Genomic DNA, 14,374 nt, shown 5'->3' with positions numbered 1-14,374 from the left:
GCACAGCCAAAAAAAAAAAAACCCAAACAAAAAATACATTTCCTCTTGCTTTATATAATATTGCAACCATAATTGTAGTTTCACAATACCTACAATCTGCAAAAACAAAACAATCTTAAGTGGATTTTAAGATGTTTAAAAACATTTTATTAAACTTTGAACCTTCAAACTTCATTGGCATTTGTTATTTGCTTCAGGCCTCTAGGAGCTCAGGCTAACAGAGGAGGCTAAACAGTAAAGGGTCAGCTGTGCCCTAGTGGAATTCTCTATGAGAACACAAGAAGGAGAGAGGAAACAGAAACAAAATACTGGATGGTTAGAAAGTGTACAGGACGTTTTCATACAAGGGCTCCCTGGTCAGCAGTTCTTGGTGTGACTCCTTCTGAGTGGTTCCTTGAAGTTACCCTTGGGCCTCCACTGTCCACTTTTATTCCCGAGGATGAGCTGGCCCAACAGTGTTAATAATTGCATAATATCCCACTGAGCACATATGCTATAGCTTACTTAACCATCCCCCCCCCCCCCCACTCAGGACACTTAATTGTTTTGTGGGCTTGGGGTTTTGTACTATTAAGTACAGTGCTTTAAGATTATGTATAAGTTAACCATTGCTACATACCAACTGACCCTAACTTGGCAACTTAAAGCATTATTTTCTCTCTCACACTTTCTGTGGGTCCGAAATCCACGAGCCATCCAGCTGGGTGGTTCAGGCCTGGAATTTCTCGGGAAACTGTTGCTACGCTGTCTGTGGGGGCCGCCGGCATCTCTGAAGGCACAGTTGGGGTAGGATCTGCTTCCAAGCTCGCTCATGTCATTCTAGAAAGCTCCATTTCTTGCTGGCTGTCAAAGACCTCACAGCACAGGCCTTTCCATGGGCTACCTGAGGGTCCTCAGGTCATAGCAGCGGCTTCCCTCCAAGCAAGTGATGAGAGACTTCCAAAACAGAATCCTTGTAAAGTCTTGTAAAGCTGGTCACCCATGCTCAGAAACGGCAGACCATTGTTTCTGCTGCAGTCTAGTGGTAACACACATCAATCCTGGGGTGAGGTGGGAGGGACTGGATGAGGGTGAGAATGCCAGGACATGGAATATCTGAGGGGCATCTTGGAGTCTGGCTACCATGGGTCCTATATTCAAACATACATATTCCACACGTTAGACAAACATACACATTCGTATGTGTGTGCATGCATGTGTATATTTACTTAAGACAGAGGCTCTGAGGAGAAGAATGGTGGCTTTTAAAAATTAATTTATTTAATTGGAGGATAATTACTATACAATATTGTGATGGTTTTTGCCATACATAACATGAGCATGAGCCACAGGTATACATGTGTCCCCCCAATCTTGAACGCCCCCTCCCACCTCCCTTCCCACCCTATCCCTCTAGGTTGTCCCAGAGCATAGGCTTTAGCTGCCCTGCTTCAGAGGTTCTTGATATTTTTAGATTAAACCACAAGAAACTGCTGTTTTTGTTAAGTCAAGACCAATCAAATACAGGTAATTTCATACAGGTCAAGGTAATAATCACTGCAATACTGTTTTCCAAAGGGGATTATCAACATGGGGCCTCACTGACAATGTGCAAGTCTGATAGTTTAGCCACTTATAAAGTATATTTCAGCCCTTACATTAGTAAGTGGTTGCTTGAAGTCGACTCATCATTTACTTCTCCCCAAATAGTACGGTTAGTTCCATATTCCTTAACTTAACTACATGTCACCATTCAGCTATACTGATTCACAAGCATGAATATTAAGTGACTTTTTGAGGCCATAGCATCATCACTTCATCGCCTTTAAACGAAAAAACCCAGAGACAGCACAGGAATTCTAAGTCAGTACTGTCTGACGGGAACACGAGCCACATACTTAATTTAAGATTTTTTAGTAGCCACTTACACTTAAAAAGTAAAAAGAAATAGGTGAGATTAATTTTAAAAATGGAATAGAGACGCCGATGTAGTGAACAGATTTGTGGACATGGGCAGGGGTGGGGGAAGGAGAGGGTGGGACTCACTGAGAGGGCAGCGTTGACACATAAACACGACCATGTGTTAAACAGACAGCCAGTGGGAAGCTGCTCTATAGCACAGGAAGCTCAGCTCGCTGTCTGTGATGGCCCAGAGGGGTGGGATGGGGGTGATGGGAGGGAGACGCAAGAGGCAGGGGATATATGCATTGTTTCTGTTGTATAGTTGCCAAGTCCTAGTCTACTCTTTGCGACCCCATGGAGTGTAGCCGACCAGGCTCCCCCATCCATGGGATTTCCCAGGCAAGAATACCAGAGTGGGTTGATATTTCCCTTTCCAGGGGATCTTCCTGACCCAGGGATCAAATCTGCATCTCCTGCGCTGGCAGGCAGATTCTTTACCACTGAGACACCTGGGAAGCCTGGATATAAGTATACTTACAGCTGAATCACACTGTTGTACAGCAGAAACTAATAAAACATTGTAAAGCAGTTATCCTCTAATTTAAAAATAAAAATAAACTTTTTAAATAATCACATTGTTTAACACAATATATCCAAAATGCTATAATTTAAACATGTAATTAATATTTAAAGGTTTTAATGAGATACTTTACACTCTTTTCTTCACATCAAGTCTTGGATATCCAGTGTATATTTTGCACTTACAACATGTCTCAATTTAGCTGCTAAATTTTTATTGGAAATGCTCTATCTACAGTATTTAAGATTCCAAAAAGTTTACAGTTGAAAAAGTAGATTCACATATGAACGCTGTTCCAGTCATGCCTAAAATTTTCCTAATTATCAGGAACTTGTTGTTCATCCATTCCATATACATTAGCTCACATCTGCTAACCCCAAATTCCCACTCCATCCCGTTCCCAACCTTCTCCCTCTTAGCAACCATAAGTCTGTTCTCCACGTCCCTGAATCTATTTCTATTCCACAGATAGGTGAATTTATCTATTTTATAGACAGGTGTTTTGCCTATGATCTCTTCTAAGAGTTTCATTTGTGTCATATTTTAGATTCCACATATAAGTGATATCCTGTGGTATTTGTCTTTCTTTTTCTAACTTACTTCACTTAATAATCTCTAGGTCCATCCACATTATTGCAAGTGGCATTATTTCATTCATTTTGATGGCTGAGTAGTATTCCATTATATACATGTACTACATCTTCTTTATCAATTCATCTGTCAATGGACATTTGTTTCCATGTCTTGGCTGTTGTGAATAAGGCTGCTATGAATGGAGGGGTACATGTATCATTTTGAATTAGAGTTCTGTCTGGATATATGTCCAGGAAGGGAATTGCTGGATCATTCAGCAACTCTATTTTTAGCTTTCTGAGGAACTTCCATGCTGTTTTCCATAGTGGTTATACCAACTTACATTCACACCAACAGTATAGGAGGGTTCCCTCTTCTCCATACCCTCTCAAGCATTTTGTTATTTGTGACTTTTTGATAATCACCATTCTGACTGATGTGAGATAGTACCTCATGGTCAATTTGACTTGCATTTCTCTAAAAACTAGTAATACTGAGCATCTTTTTTATGTGCCTATTAGACATTTGTATTTCTTCTCTGGAGAAAGAAGACACTGAGGTCTTCTGCCCATGTTTTGATTCGTTGTTTTTTTTTGTTGTTGAGTTGTAGTTGTATGAGCTGTTTTATGTTTTGGAAATTAAGCCCTTCTGAGTCACACTGTTTGCAAATATTTTCTTCCATTCTATACGTTGTCTTTTAATTTGGTCTGTGGTTTCCTTTGCTGTGCGAAAGCTTCTAAGTTTGATTAGGTCCCATTTGTTTGTTTTTGCTTTTACTTCTATTGCCTTGGGAGACTGAGTGAAGAACACACTGGTGCAATTTATATCAGAGCATGTTTGCCTATGATCTCTTCTGGGAGTTTCATGGTGTCATGCCTTAATGTTTGTCTTTAAGCCACTTTGAGTTTATTTTTGTGTATGGTGAGAGGGTATATTCTAACTTCACTGATTTACATGTGGCTGTCCAACTTTCCTAACACCACTTGCTGAAGAGACTTTTTCCCATTGTATATTCTTGCCTCCTTTGTCAAAGATTAATTGATTGTAGGTGTGTGTGTTTATCCCTATCAATGTCACTTTTTCTTTTTATATCTATGCCCAACAGAGTTCAGGGGTTATCTGGATATAACAAAGTTTTTAAAAACAAAGATTCCCCTTTCTACCAGAGTACAAAAACATAACTCACAATTTGTCTTTCACTTGATCCAAAGTAAAATCACCCAATATATTATTCATATTCTTAATATTGTACCTTCTCGTTCGATATTTGGTCAGCTCTCTGGATGACCTCTACGCTCACTGTATCAATTCTTCCATCTTAGATTATAAAGTCTTAGAGGTAAGATGTTAGCCAACTTATTTTACCTTGTACAGTAACAAAAGACACGGTAACATACACATAAGTGCCTCAAATACTTCTTGATAATTACAACGATGATGATGATGGAGATAAAGAAATTGCTTGCTAGCCTTATATACAAAGTTGTAGTTCTCAGTGACTTGGGAATCTGAGAGTACAGAATTGTATTTTATTGTTCCATATTCTGAATTCCAAAAAAAATTGCAAAGAAAGCTTAGAAGATTTTATTAATCAAAAGTCTGTACTTTAAAAATCACAAGAAATAAAAACACAGAAAAATTCACATATAGTTTTTTACCAGCATACAAACTAACCCTATAAAGGACTAACCAATTAGGTAACCACTGAGTAAAAGTTACAATTAAAAATGTTATTTTAGAGCTTCCCTGGTAGCTCAGTGGTGAAGTATTCACTTGCCAAAGCAGGAGACACGGGTTCAATCCCTGGTACAGGAAGATCCCACATGCCTCCAAGCAACTAAGCTTGTGCATCACAACTATTGAGCCTGTGCTCTGGAGTCTAGGAGCTGCAACTGCTGAAGCTTGTGCTCCACAACAAGAGAAACCACCACAATGAGACACCCACACACTGCAGCTAGAGAATAGAGAATAAATAAATAAATTTATTTTTTAAAATGTTACTTTAACACATTTGGTGTCTATGTCCAAAGAACATAGAAGAGACATTTATTTTTACTTTTATCTTTTTTTACCAACACCTAAATAAGGAGAAAAGTATTGGTGGAAACAAATGTTAGGATCAAAGTTGGTATAATATATAATACATATAATCTCATTTACATCATTTTTCTCTATGCTTATGTGTTCCTCAACCCCTCCAAGATAAAATAAGTTATAAAAATGTGACACAGAAACCAACTTTTTATCTACAGGTATCACTAAAGTCTTTATGGCTTTTAACACAGAATTACTATCCTCTTGTCCCCTTCTCCCCCTCCTTCCTTACTCTAAGACCTACAGTATGGAGTTCTTAATTACCTCAGATATTTGTCACTAACATGTAGATTTTTTAAAAATTAAGTACTGCATGCTAAGCCTGTTCCACATGATGTAAACTACTGCTATTTATATATGGCTGGCATGAGTGGCACAGGAAGAATATATGCAAAAATTCTGGTTTTTAAAATTATTTTCTCTTTTTATCATTTCATTATTCTAAATGACACAAAAAAGAATCAAGCTAGCCAGCTCTGTTTGGATTCCTCCCTTACGTTATCTACTTGGTGAACAAGACACGGTCTACCCGCTGTTTCTGTGGAATCCTAATCAGCTGAGCCCGCTAAGCACTGCTCATCTGGGGCTGCAGCAGTCCCCTCTCCTGACCACCACCAAGCAGGGAGGGAAGTCTCTCATTTGATTTAGGTCCTAAGGAGATAAATCAGGTCCCTGGGAGACAGCATAGTCACACATGTGGAACCAGTCATCGAGAATTAAGAACAGAAGTATCTGGGGAGACTTGCAGATACTGCAAGGAGCTTAAGAAGAAGAGTGATGAGCTTTCATACACTTGCCTTTCTCATATTATAAAAAGGAAGAATCTCTGAAGGCTTCTGAGTAATGGCCAAACAGCTCTGCCATAAACTGCCGTCTGACCAGAATAAATCCTTTAACCTCTCTATTTCAGTTTCCTCATCTGTAATAGGGTGATTGTGTTAATAATTAAAATGTTTTAGGACACTTAATCCAACCTATTCCACTTTGCCAGGACTGAGAACTTGCCAAGGTTTACTCAGAGACAGCAAAGGTTTATAGGAAACAAAGTTTACAAGAGACAGTGTTTTTAGCTAAAGCTCCTAAACAAACACTTAAATTTTATTTCTTTTTAGCCCAAACATGGAAGAGCATTCCTCCAAAACACCTACGAGGCTCCTCCCTCCTCAGACTGCCGCCAGGCCGCTGCTCCCGCCTCAGTTCCCCGGTGCTGTGACGGCTGCCACACACTCCACCCAGGCCGCTGGCAGCCCTTCTCCACTTCTGCGTCACCCACAAGCGCAAGGCTCGAGGTGCCAGGCTGCCAGGCAGAGTGGGCAGGGAGGGCCTGGGCCCTCCCAGTGGGAGCACTAGGGCAGCAGGGCCCACCGTTCCTCTGGCCTCACCCCTTGTAGCTCCAGAAGCAAGGCTAGTCCTTGAAAATAATGAAAGATTGGACACTAGTTAGGTAAATACACAACCAGAATGATTCTGCTGAGAGGGAGACTGTAGCAGGATAGGAAGAGCAACAAGCAGTCTGAGCCTTCCTCAAGAAACCCAAAACAGAAAGAGGTAGTTTATTCATCTTCAAAGAGGTGTGTATTATCAACTGTGTTCAGTAACTGGTGACTCTATCGTGGAAATTTAATGAGACGATTTGCCTAGAGTTAAAAACAACACTACGACCACCATTTCTGACGGTTAGCCTCCAATTTCCTTTGGTTAGCTGTACAATGCCTTAAAATCTATATGTACAAGTATCTTTTAGAAATTGTATTTTTCAAATAAGGAAACATCAGATGATGCCCACTGACTTTACTCTTCTAGTAATTGTGTGTTTACTTTTGTTTGCTTCACGCAAAACATTTTCCTTCTATTGCCCTTAAAGGTCATTTCTTTTGTATCTCCTTTAAGGTTTATATTTCTTAAACTACCTAATCAAACAATTTACCACTAATTCCCAGAAGAAAACGCGGAATGAATCCCTTCCATCTCAATATATTCCATTTTTAGGAGATCATCAAGAAAGAAATCAGGTCATTTGAAGGTAAATCTTCTCTTTTCACTGATATTCAGGAAGTGAATTATGACTTACTGCTTCCTAGATAACAATTCCCTTTCCTTCTGAGAAATCTATTCAGTAATCCCTTCTGGGAGCTTCTGGGTCCCAAGCCCCTAATGACTGTGAAATATTGAAATTACACTGGGAATTCCATGTGGGAGCCAGATTATAGCAAGAAATTGGAATGGAATCTCTTAGACAGAGCCTATTTATAAACTATAATCATTTAGCCTCAGATTCAACAAAAGGGAGATATGGAAAGGTTATCTATGGGCACCCGCCTGACAGTATCTGCACGGCTGTCCTCAAAGTTCTTTTGCATTACCCTTTAAAATACTCATGTTATGATCTGTAAAGTCCTCTGACATTAAAAAAAAAATGACAATATACTCATGTAGTTTCCCCATGATAACCAGCTTCTAATTTAAAACCCTGCCTTAGTTTTCTCAATCAACATGTGTTAAGCAATAGTCCTAAGGTGAACCTACTTGGAAAACCAAAATTCATATATTAAGGAAATAATTTTATTGTACCAATTCTGAATCATTCTAAGCATGACAATAGTTTTCTTTCTTGATTTATTTTTACATCATTTTATTGTCTCCAACAGTGTCATCATTTAAAAACCAAATTAAACATAATATGGGACAGCCACTTCCTGTTTCTGTTTTGAATTTCTTCTTCAATACTCTTTCAAGAAGTATGCAGTGAAACTGTATGGTACAGGGTTGACATTTGGCTTTGGAGTCAGACAGATTTAGATTCCAATTTTGGCTCAACCATTAACGCAACTTCAGGCATCCTCTACATTCCACTCTCTTCCTCTGTTTAACAGGGAGAGTAATACCTGCCCTAGTTGTATCTGCAGCCGAAATGAGATAATACCCTGATGCATACTGCACAGAGCCAGGCACATAGTAGTTACTCAATAAACAGTCATTTTACACATGCATGCACATTGAAAAATCTAGAAAATGAATTTAAAATATTCTTCATTCTATAACCCTAGTAACACAAACATGTACTCGCTTGTAACTTAAATCCACATAAGATTTTATTTTTATATCATTATGGCTCAGTTGGTAAAGAATCTGTCTGCAATACGGGAGACCTGGGTTCAATTCCTGGGGTGGGAAGATCCCCTGGAGAAGGGAAAGGCTAGCCACTCCAGTATCCTGGCCTGGAGAATTCCATTGACTGTATAGTTCATGGGGTCGCAAAGAGTGGGACACAACTGAGTGACTTTCACACATACACATAATTGTAATATATAATTTTCTAATTTCTCACATTACAATCACTTTTTCATGTTATCATGCAGGATTCATAACTACTGAATGAGATTCCATCAAGTAAACTTCTATAATTTAACCCCTAAATTTCTACCAAATATTTGAGGGGTTTTCATGTTACAAATAACACTACAGTAACATTTGCATAAATGCAGCTTCTTCATTCTGTGGGATTCTATCCTTAGGATGAATTCTCAAAGCAGGCTTTCTACAGTAACCATAAACTCTTTTATGGCTTAGATTTGCATGGTTTTCTACAAGTTCATATAATTTCTAGTGCCTTCGTCAATAGAAACATCATCATGCCTTCTCAAATCTTCAGTTTTAATAATATTAAATGTATTGAATATTTACCACGTACTGGCCTATCTCATCAATCTCACAACAAATGTGGAAGTAGTACAACCTTTCTTATAGATGAGGAAGTTAAGTTTCAGACAGTTTAAAAGCCATGTCCAAGGTCACACAGCAACTAAAGACTGGAACTTGGACTCAAACTCAGATTCTAGCTAAGGCCATAGTGCTCTTAACCACTTGGTTTTTTTTCTGCTTTACTTCCACTGATGTTTTATTATGCAGTTCTTTGATTACTAGCAAAGTTTTCACTTTTACATGTTTCAAACTGTTATTCTCTTACTGTGTTATTTGCATATTATTTAGCAACTTCTGTAAAGTGGTGGGAGCAATTTTGTTCACTGTATATTTTTTACCAATCAAGTGTATTGGCACAACCTTCACACAAGAGGCCCAGGTCCCTTGTTGATGGCCTTACTGAACTCAATTCATAAGAAAAGGTATTCCAAAAAAAAGAAAAGGTATTCCTTCTCTTTCTCCTTCTTCCTGCCAATTTTGGGCTGAATACAAATATATTCTAGAAAGCTACCATGCCCACATCTTTTCAACATTATTCACTCATACAACATGGCTCTTGGTTACCTTGGAACACCCTACCATAAGTGAGAGTGAAGACCCAATGTCCCCTGGGGAGTAACAAGCTCTAATAATTTTGTAACAGAACCAATTTACCAAGGTCTTTGAATCAATCAATATCTCATTCTCCCCATGTCCCCCCGCTTCCCACTCTGTCTTCAAATGTCTCTTTTGCTAACTAAGATAAAGACTGACATGTACAGGGTTTTTTTTGTTTGTTTGTTTTTTTATGAATTTGTGATTTAAACAATTTGGCCTTCATTCAAAACTTATCTCCCATAATGTATAGACACATCATTAAGACCTCATATCTATGGTTTACTAGTAAGCAAAACCAGGTTTACCTTACTAATGTAAACTTTAATAATCCTGTTTTATAATAAGGGCCATTACCTGCATTATGTCTTGCAATATAGCCAAGTGCCCAGGCTGCAGCCTCTTTGACTCCAGGGTCAAAATCTTCCAAGCAAATCACCAGTGTGTCCAGTGCTCCACAATCAACTATTGCCTGAGCTAGTTGGGGAGAATGTTTACCAACTGCTCGTAACACAAAGGCAGCTGCTTTCTTGTAAAAACGCTACAAGGATAAACAGACAAAACTCAGTGTGAATCAAGCTAAAAGTTAAAACTGACCAAAACAAACATAAAAAATGACACTGATATTAAAAAAAAAAAAAAAAAAAAGCTCAGCAGTTTTTAAATACAAAAGATGAAAAACATCCTGCAAAGTCATTTTGATTTTTTGAGCTTCCCCATTGCTTTTGTTCAGTAACTGAACTGAAACGGTGTACATCTTTAATTTCATTTCAAATGTTTTACTCTGAAACATGCATTTGGAAACTGCATAAAATAAAATGTAAGCATTCTATTTCCTACAGATTCATAAAATAATGGGAGTTTATGTTTGTGCATTACAGTGAAAGGTATTGTTTGTCCTGTGGGAACTCCTAGATTGTTAGCACGTGCAACTAAACTGTCACCTGACAAATTCATTTCCTTTACTTGCCCTCAGTCTCTAAGCATGACCTCAACTAACCTTTCTGGTGTCCCGTGTTATCCTGAAATAACAACTATGCTCTGAGGTGTACTTAGCAATCATCAGATAAAGTTTCTATTTCTTCACAGTGTAAACGAAAAAAGCAACTAGGTGACTACCACAACTGTTTTGAAAGCATTCTATTTACATAGGCTAAAATATTAAAAATCAATAAATATGAGAGAGAAAATACAAAAGGTATATTTTAACAGATTATATCTTAAAAATTAGGATATGTTGAAAAGATAAGGAATATACTGTTAGTAATGTTTTTATTTGATATATTTCTTTAGTTTCTTAAGTGTCAACATATATAGACATTAAAATATTTATTATAAAAAAATAAAAAATTTGTTATAAAGTCTAATTTTACAAGTCCATAACGAAATACCTACTAAATCATTACAAAAATTAGAATAGAGTTTTAACATAGCTTTCCATAGATTATTTTCTCATGATTGTGGAAAAATAATAGTGATACATTTCTTGTCATTACCGTAAGCTGATTTGAATGTATATTGCAGAATTTTCAAATTCACACTTTACTGAACACCAACAGTTAGTATTAACTACAGTGCCTAGAATTCACACTTTCCTGTTTCACTCCCCCTTCCTCTTAAGTTCTGCTTCTCCAAATCCGTAACTCTCTTCTCTCCTGGAATGCCTCACCAAAAGAACTGCCAGAAAAGAAAAGAAGAGAAAGAAGAAAGGATGGAAGGGAGGAACGAAAGAAAACCTGGAAGGAAAAGGGAGGGAAAACCAAACCAGAGGACTTCATATGCCCAGAGAAGAGATTAAATCTCATGTGAGAAATGGGTTAAAGGCCTGGAAGGGGAGGGAGACAGAAGCCTGTGAAGATGCTTCCCATTCTCACTTTCTCCTCACATGTGCCCTGTTGCTTTAACTAATGGGCACTCATTCACACTTAGAAAACCTTAGAGAACCTTCTATGTGAGATATCAAACACAGACCTTGCCCTCAGAGAAGGAGCTAAGAGTCCAAGCATTTGATGATAGAAAGAACACCTACAAGAAAAATACAATTTTTGTAACTCCTCCTAGAGATAAAAGTCATTAACAATTCACTCTCCAATTTTTAAAAAAAGAAAAAAAAAGGCACATTTTAAAGCAATTAGAATTTTATTTCATTTTGTAAAAAAAAAAAAAAAAAAAACGGCCCTTTTAAAGTGTACAATTCAGTGACATTTAGTGCATTCAGTGTTGTGCAACCATACCTATCAAGTTTCAGAATATTTTCATTACTCCAACAAGAAATCCCCTACATTAAGTAGCCACTTCTCACTCCCCTCTTCCCCCAGCTCCTGGCAATCATTAATCTGTGTCCATCTCTATGAATTTGCATTTTCTGGATACTTCATATACACGGAATCATACACTATGTAGCGTTGTTTGGCTTCTTCCTCTTAATATAGCTTTTTCAAGGTTCATCCATGTTGTAGAATGCACCAGTACTTCACCCCTTTTTATGACTGATAATACTCCATTGTATGGATATGTAACATTTACTTTATCTAGTCATTCTTTTGGCTATTGCAAATAATGCTGCTATGAACATTTGTGTTCAAGTTTTGCTTGAACACCTGTTTTCAATTTCTTTGAAAATATAACCAGGAGTAGAACTGCTGGGTCATATAGTAATTATGTTTAACTTACTGAGGAACTGCCAAATTGTTTTCCATAGCAGCTGTGCCACTGTACACAACTTCTCCACATCTTCAATAACACTTGCTGTTTTCCTTTTTTTTCTTTCTTTTATTTGTTATGGCCATCCTGGTAGGTACAATGCTGGCCTTTCACAGTTTTGATTTTCATCTCCTAGTGACTAATGCCATTGAGTACTTTTTCATCTTCGCTCTTAGTACATTTTCTTTGGATAAATGTCTGTGGAAGTCTTTTGCCCATTTTTTAATTGAATTGTCTGTCCTCTGGTTATACATGTGTAAGAAAGATAATTTAATCTTAAAGACATGTCAAGAAAGATATATCCCTAGGTTATGATAAATCAGTAGGATGGAACAAACAGGCAAAGACCCTACCTAAAGGAAGATCCTTAACTATTGTTAGGAACATAAAGGGAACCAGACAGGATGGGGAAAAAATGGAAGCACTCTTAGATGACCCTTAGAAGGCCTGACATGCTTGCATACTTGGCAAAAAATGCTTTGTCAAACCTTCCCTTACATGCATTCTCCTTGCTTTCAAATACTTCTCTTCCCCCTTGCTTCAAAGCTCTCTCTTCCATTGCCCATTAACTAGATTCAGACGGTAAAGAATCTGCCTGCAATCCAGGAGACCTGGTTTCGATCCCTGGGTCGGGAAGATCCCCAAGAGGAGGAAATGGCAACCCACTCCAGTATTCTTGCCTAGAGAATCCCATGGACAGAGAAGCCTGGCAGGCTATAGTCCATGAGGTCACAAAGAGTTGGACTGAGCGAATAACACAACACTACTGTATGTAACTTATTTGCCCAGGGTGCCATACATCTTTCAAAGACTGATCCTATAACTTGAATAAGGCCATATATAGAAGCACTGCCGTGTGTATAATTCCATTAAAAACTTTAATATGTTTTCTCCTATACCAACAGTAATGCAGAAAATCTATTAGCCTCAAAGTAAAATACCCTAAAGGTATTATTATGTGTAGTTCAAAGAATTGAAGGTTGTATTAATATCCTAATAATTCTATGCTTGCACACTTGCAATTGTACCCAAACTATCAATTTTTTTAAAATCCAAAACAAAAATCATATAACTTTTAAAAAATTCTTACATTCTGTTCTGCTAGTGAATAAACAAGCTGTGGAAGAATGTCACCCTTCACGACTGCTTCTGCCAGGTCATCATTATAATTAGCCAGTCTCCCCAGAGCCAAGGCAGCAGTCTGCTGAATTGTTGGGACCACATCCAGAAGAAGAGGCCTCAGCAAAGCCATTACGCCTATGTTACAAGAAATAAGAAATCAGCAAATTTTAAATTAAAAAGCAAACATACCTTCAGCATAGATGCAGATAGGAAAATGCAAAGGGAAATATCATTAAAAACAAACAAACAAAAACCATCCACTAAAAACTAATACAATATTAAGCAGCAGCCAACTGGACAAGGCATAGAATAATATAACCTGCAATTATCAAAGCAGCAGCCTAGCAAGGAACTAAGAACGGCTTTGGAGAACCAGAGTTTAAATCCCTGATTTGGCAAACTCTAGCTGTGTGATGTCACGAGGAATGCAGAGAGGCTGTAATGCACACAGTAGAAAGCCCACCTAGCAGGGTTATGGGGGTGGGGGTGGGAAGGAAGGTACTGAGGAGCTGTGCTCCCCCCCTTAACCCCACGTGCCCCCACCCCCCCAACAGCCTTTGCAAACCCTATCTCTTTCAGGGCTCAGTTCACTTCTTTCCTCTCAAGTCTTCTGGTGGTTTTTTCTCTCTGATCCCAACCGACTTAGCGTCTATTACAGAAATTTTATGAGGATCTATTTCAGGGCCAGGTGAGTTAGAAGGGCCATTGGACTAGGGCTTCCCATTCATAAAGGGCTGTAAATTCAGATTTCTGACACTGTCTCTGAATAAATAAATTCTTTAAGATAAGGAAGTATGTCACATTACTAGCTCTCATTAATATTCATTCTAGGGTTGAATATAGTAGGAATACCATGATCACAGCACAATAATAAAAGTAGCTTATATATTATTTTGTGTTTAAAAACTTCTTTTCTATATCAATTTACTGAATTCTCATAAAAAATCTATGAAGTAGGTCCTATTATCATATCTGTTTTACAGATGTGGACATGAAGGCTGAGAAAAATTAGGGAAATTACACAGCTAAAATGCAGGAGCAAGGTTAGAAATTCAGACATTCTTTATTCATACTTACTAAATAATACGTAAAACTGGATGGAAATAATACGGAAAATTGAGGAGG

At 38.0% G+C, this 14,374-nt stretch overlaps 1 protein-coding gene across 1 annotated transcript in view; it reads right to left on the bottom strand.

The window, feature by feature from the left end:
- Positions 1–14,374, bottom strand: part of SPAG6 (sperm associated antigen 6) — a 78,186-nt gene that overhangs the window by 51,304 nt on the left and 12,508 nt on the right. Inside the window, exons 3-4 of the mRNA XM_043479460.1 lie at positions 13,218–13,384; positions 9,782–9,965 (exon numbers count right to left, since the gene is read on the bottom strand). Coding sequence (XP_043335395.1) covers positions 9,782–9,965; positions 13,218–13,384 — 351 coding nt within the window. The remainder of the gene's footprint in view (positions 1–9,781; positions 9,966–13,217; positions 13,385–14,374) is intronic.

Source organism: Cervus canadensis, chromosome 10, assembly GCF_019320065.1.
Source record: "Cervus canadensis isolate Bull #8, Minnesota chromosome 10, ASM1932006v1, whole genome shotgun sequence".
In the NCBI taxonomy this organism is placed as follows: Eukaryota; Metazoa; Chordata; class Mammalia; order Artiodactyla; family Cervidae; genus Cervus; species Cervus canadensis.
This window is presented reverse-complemented; position numbering and strand designations above follow the sequence as displayed.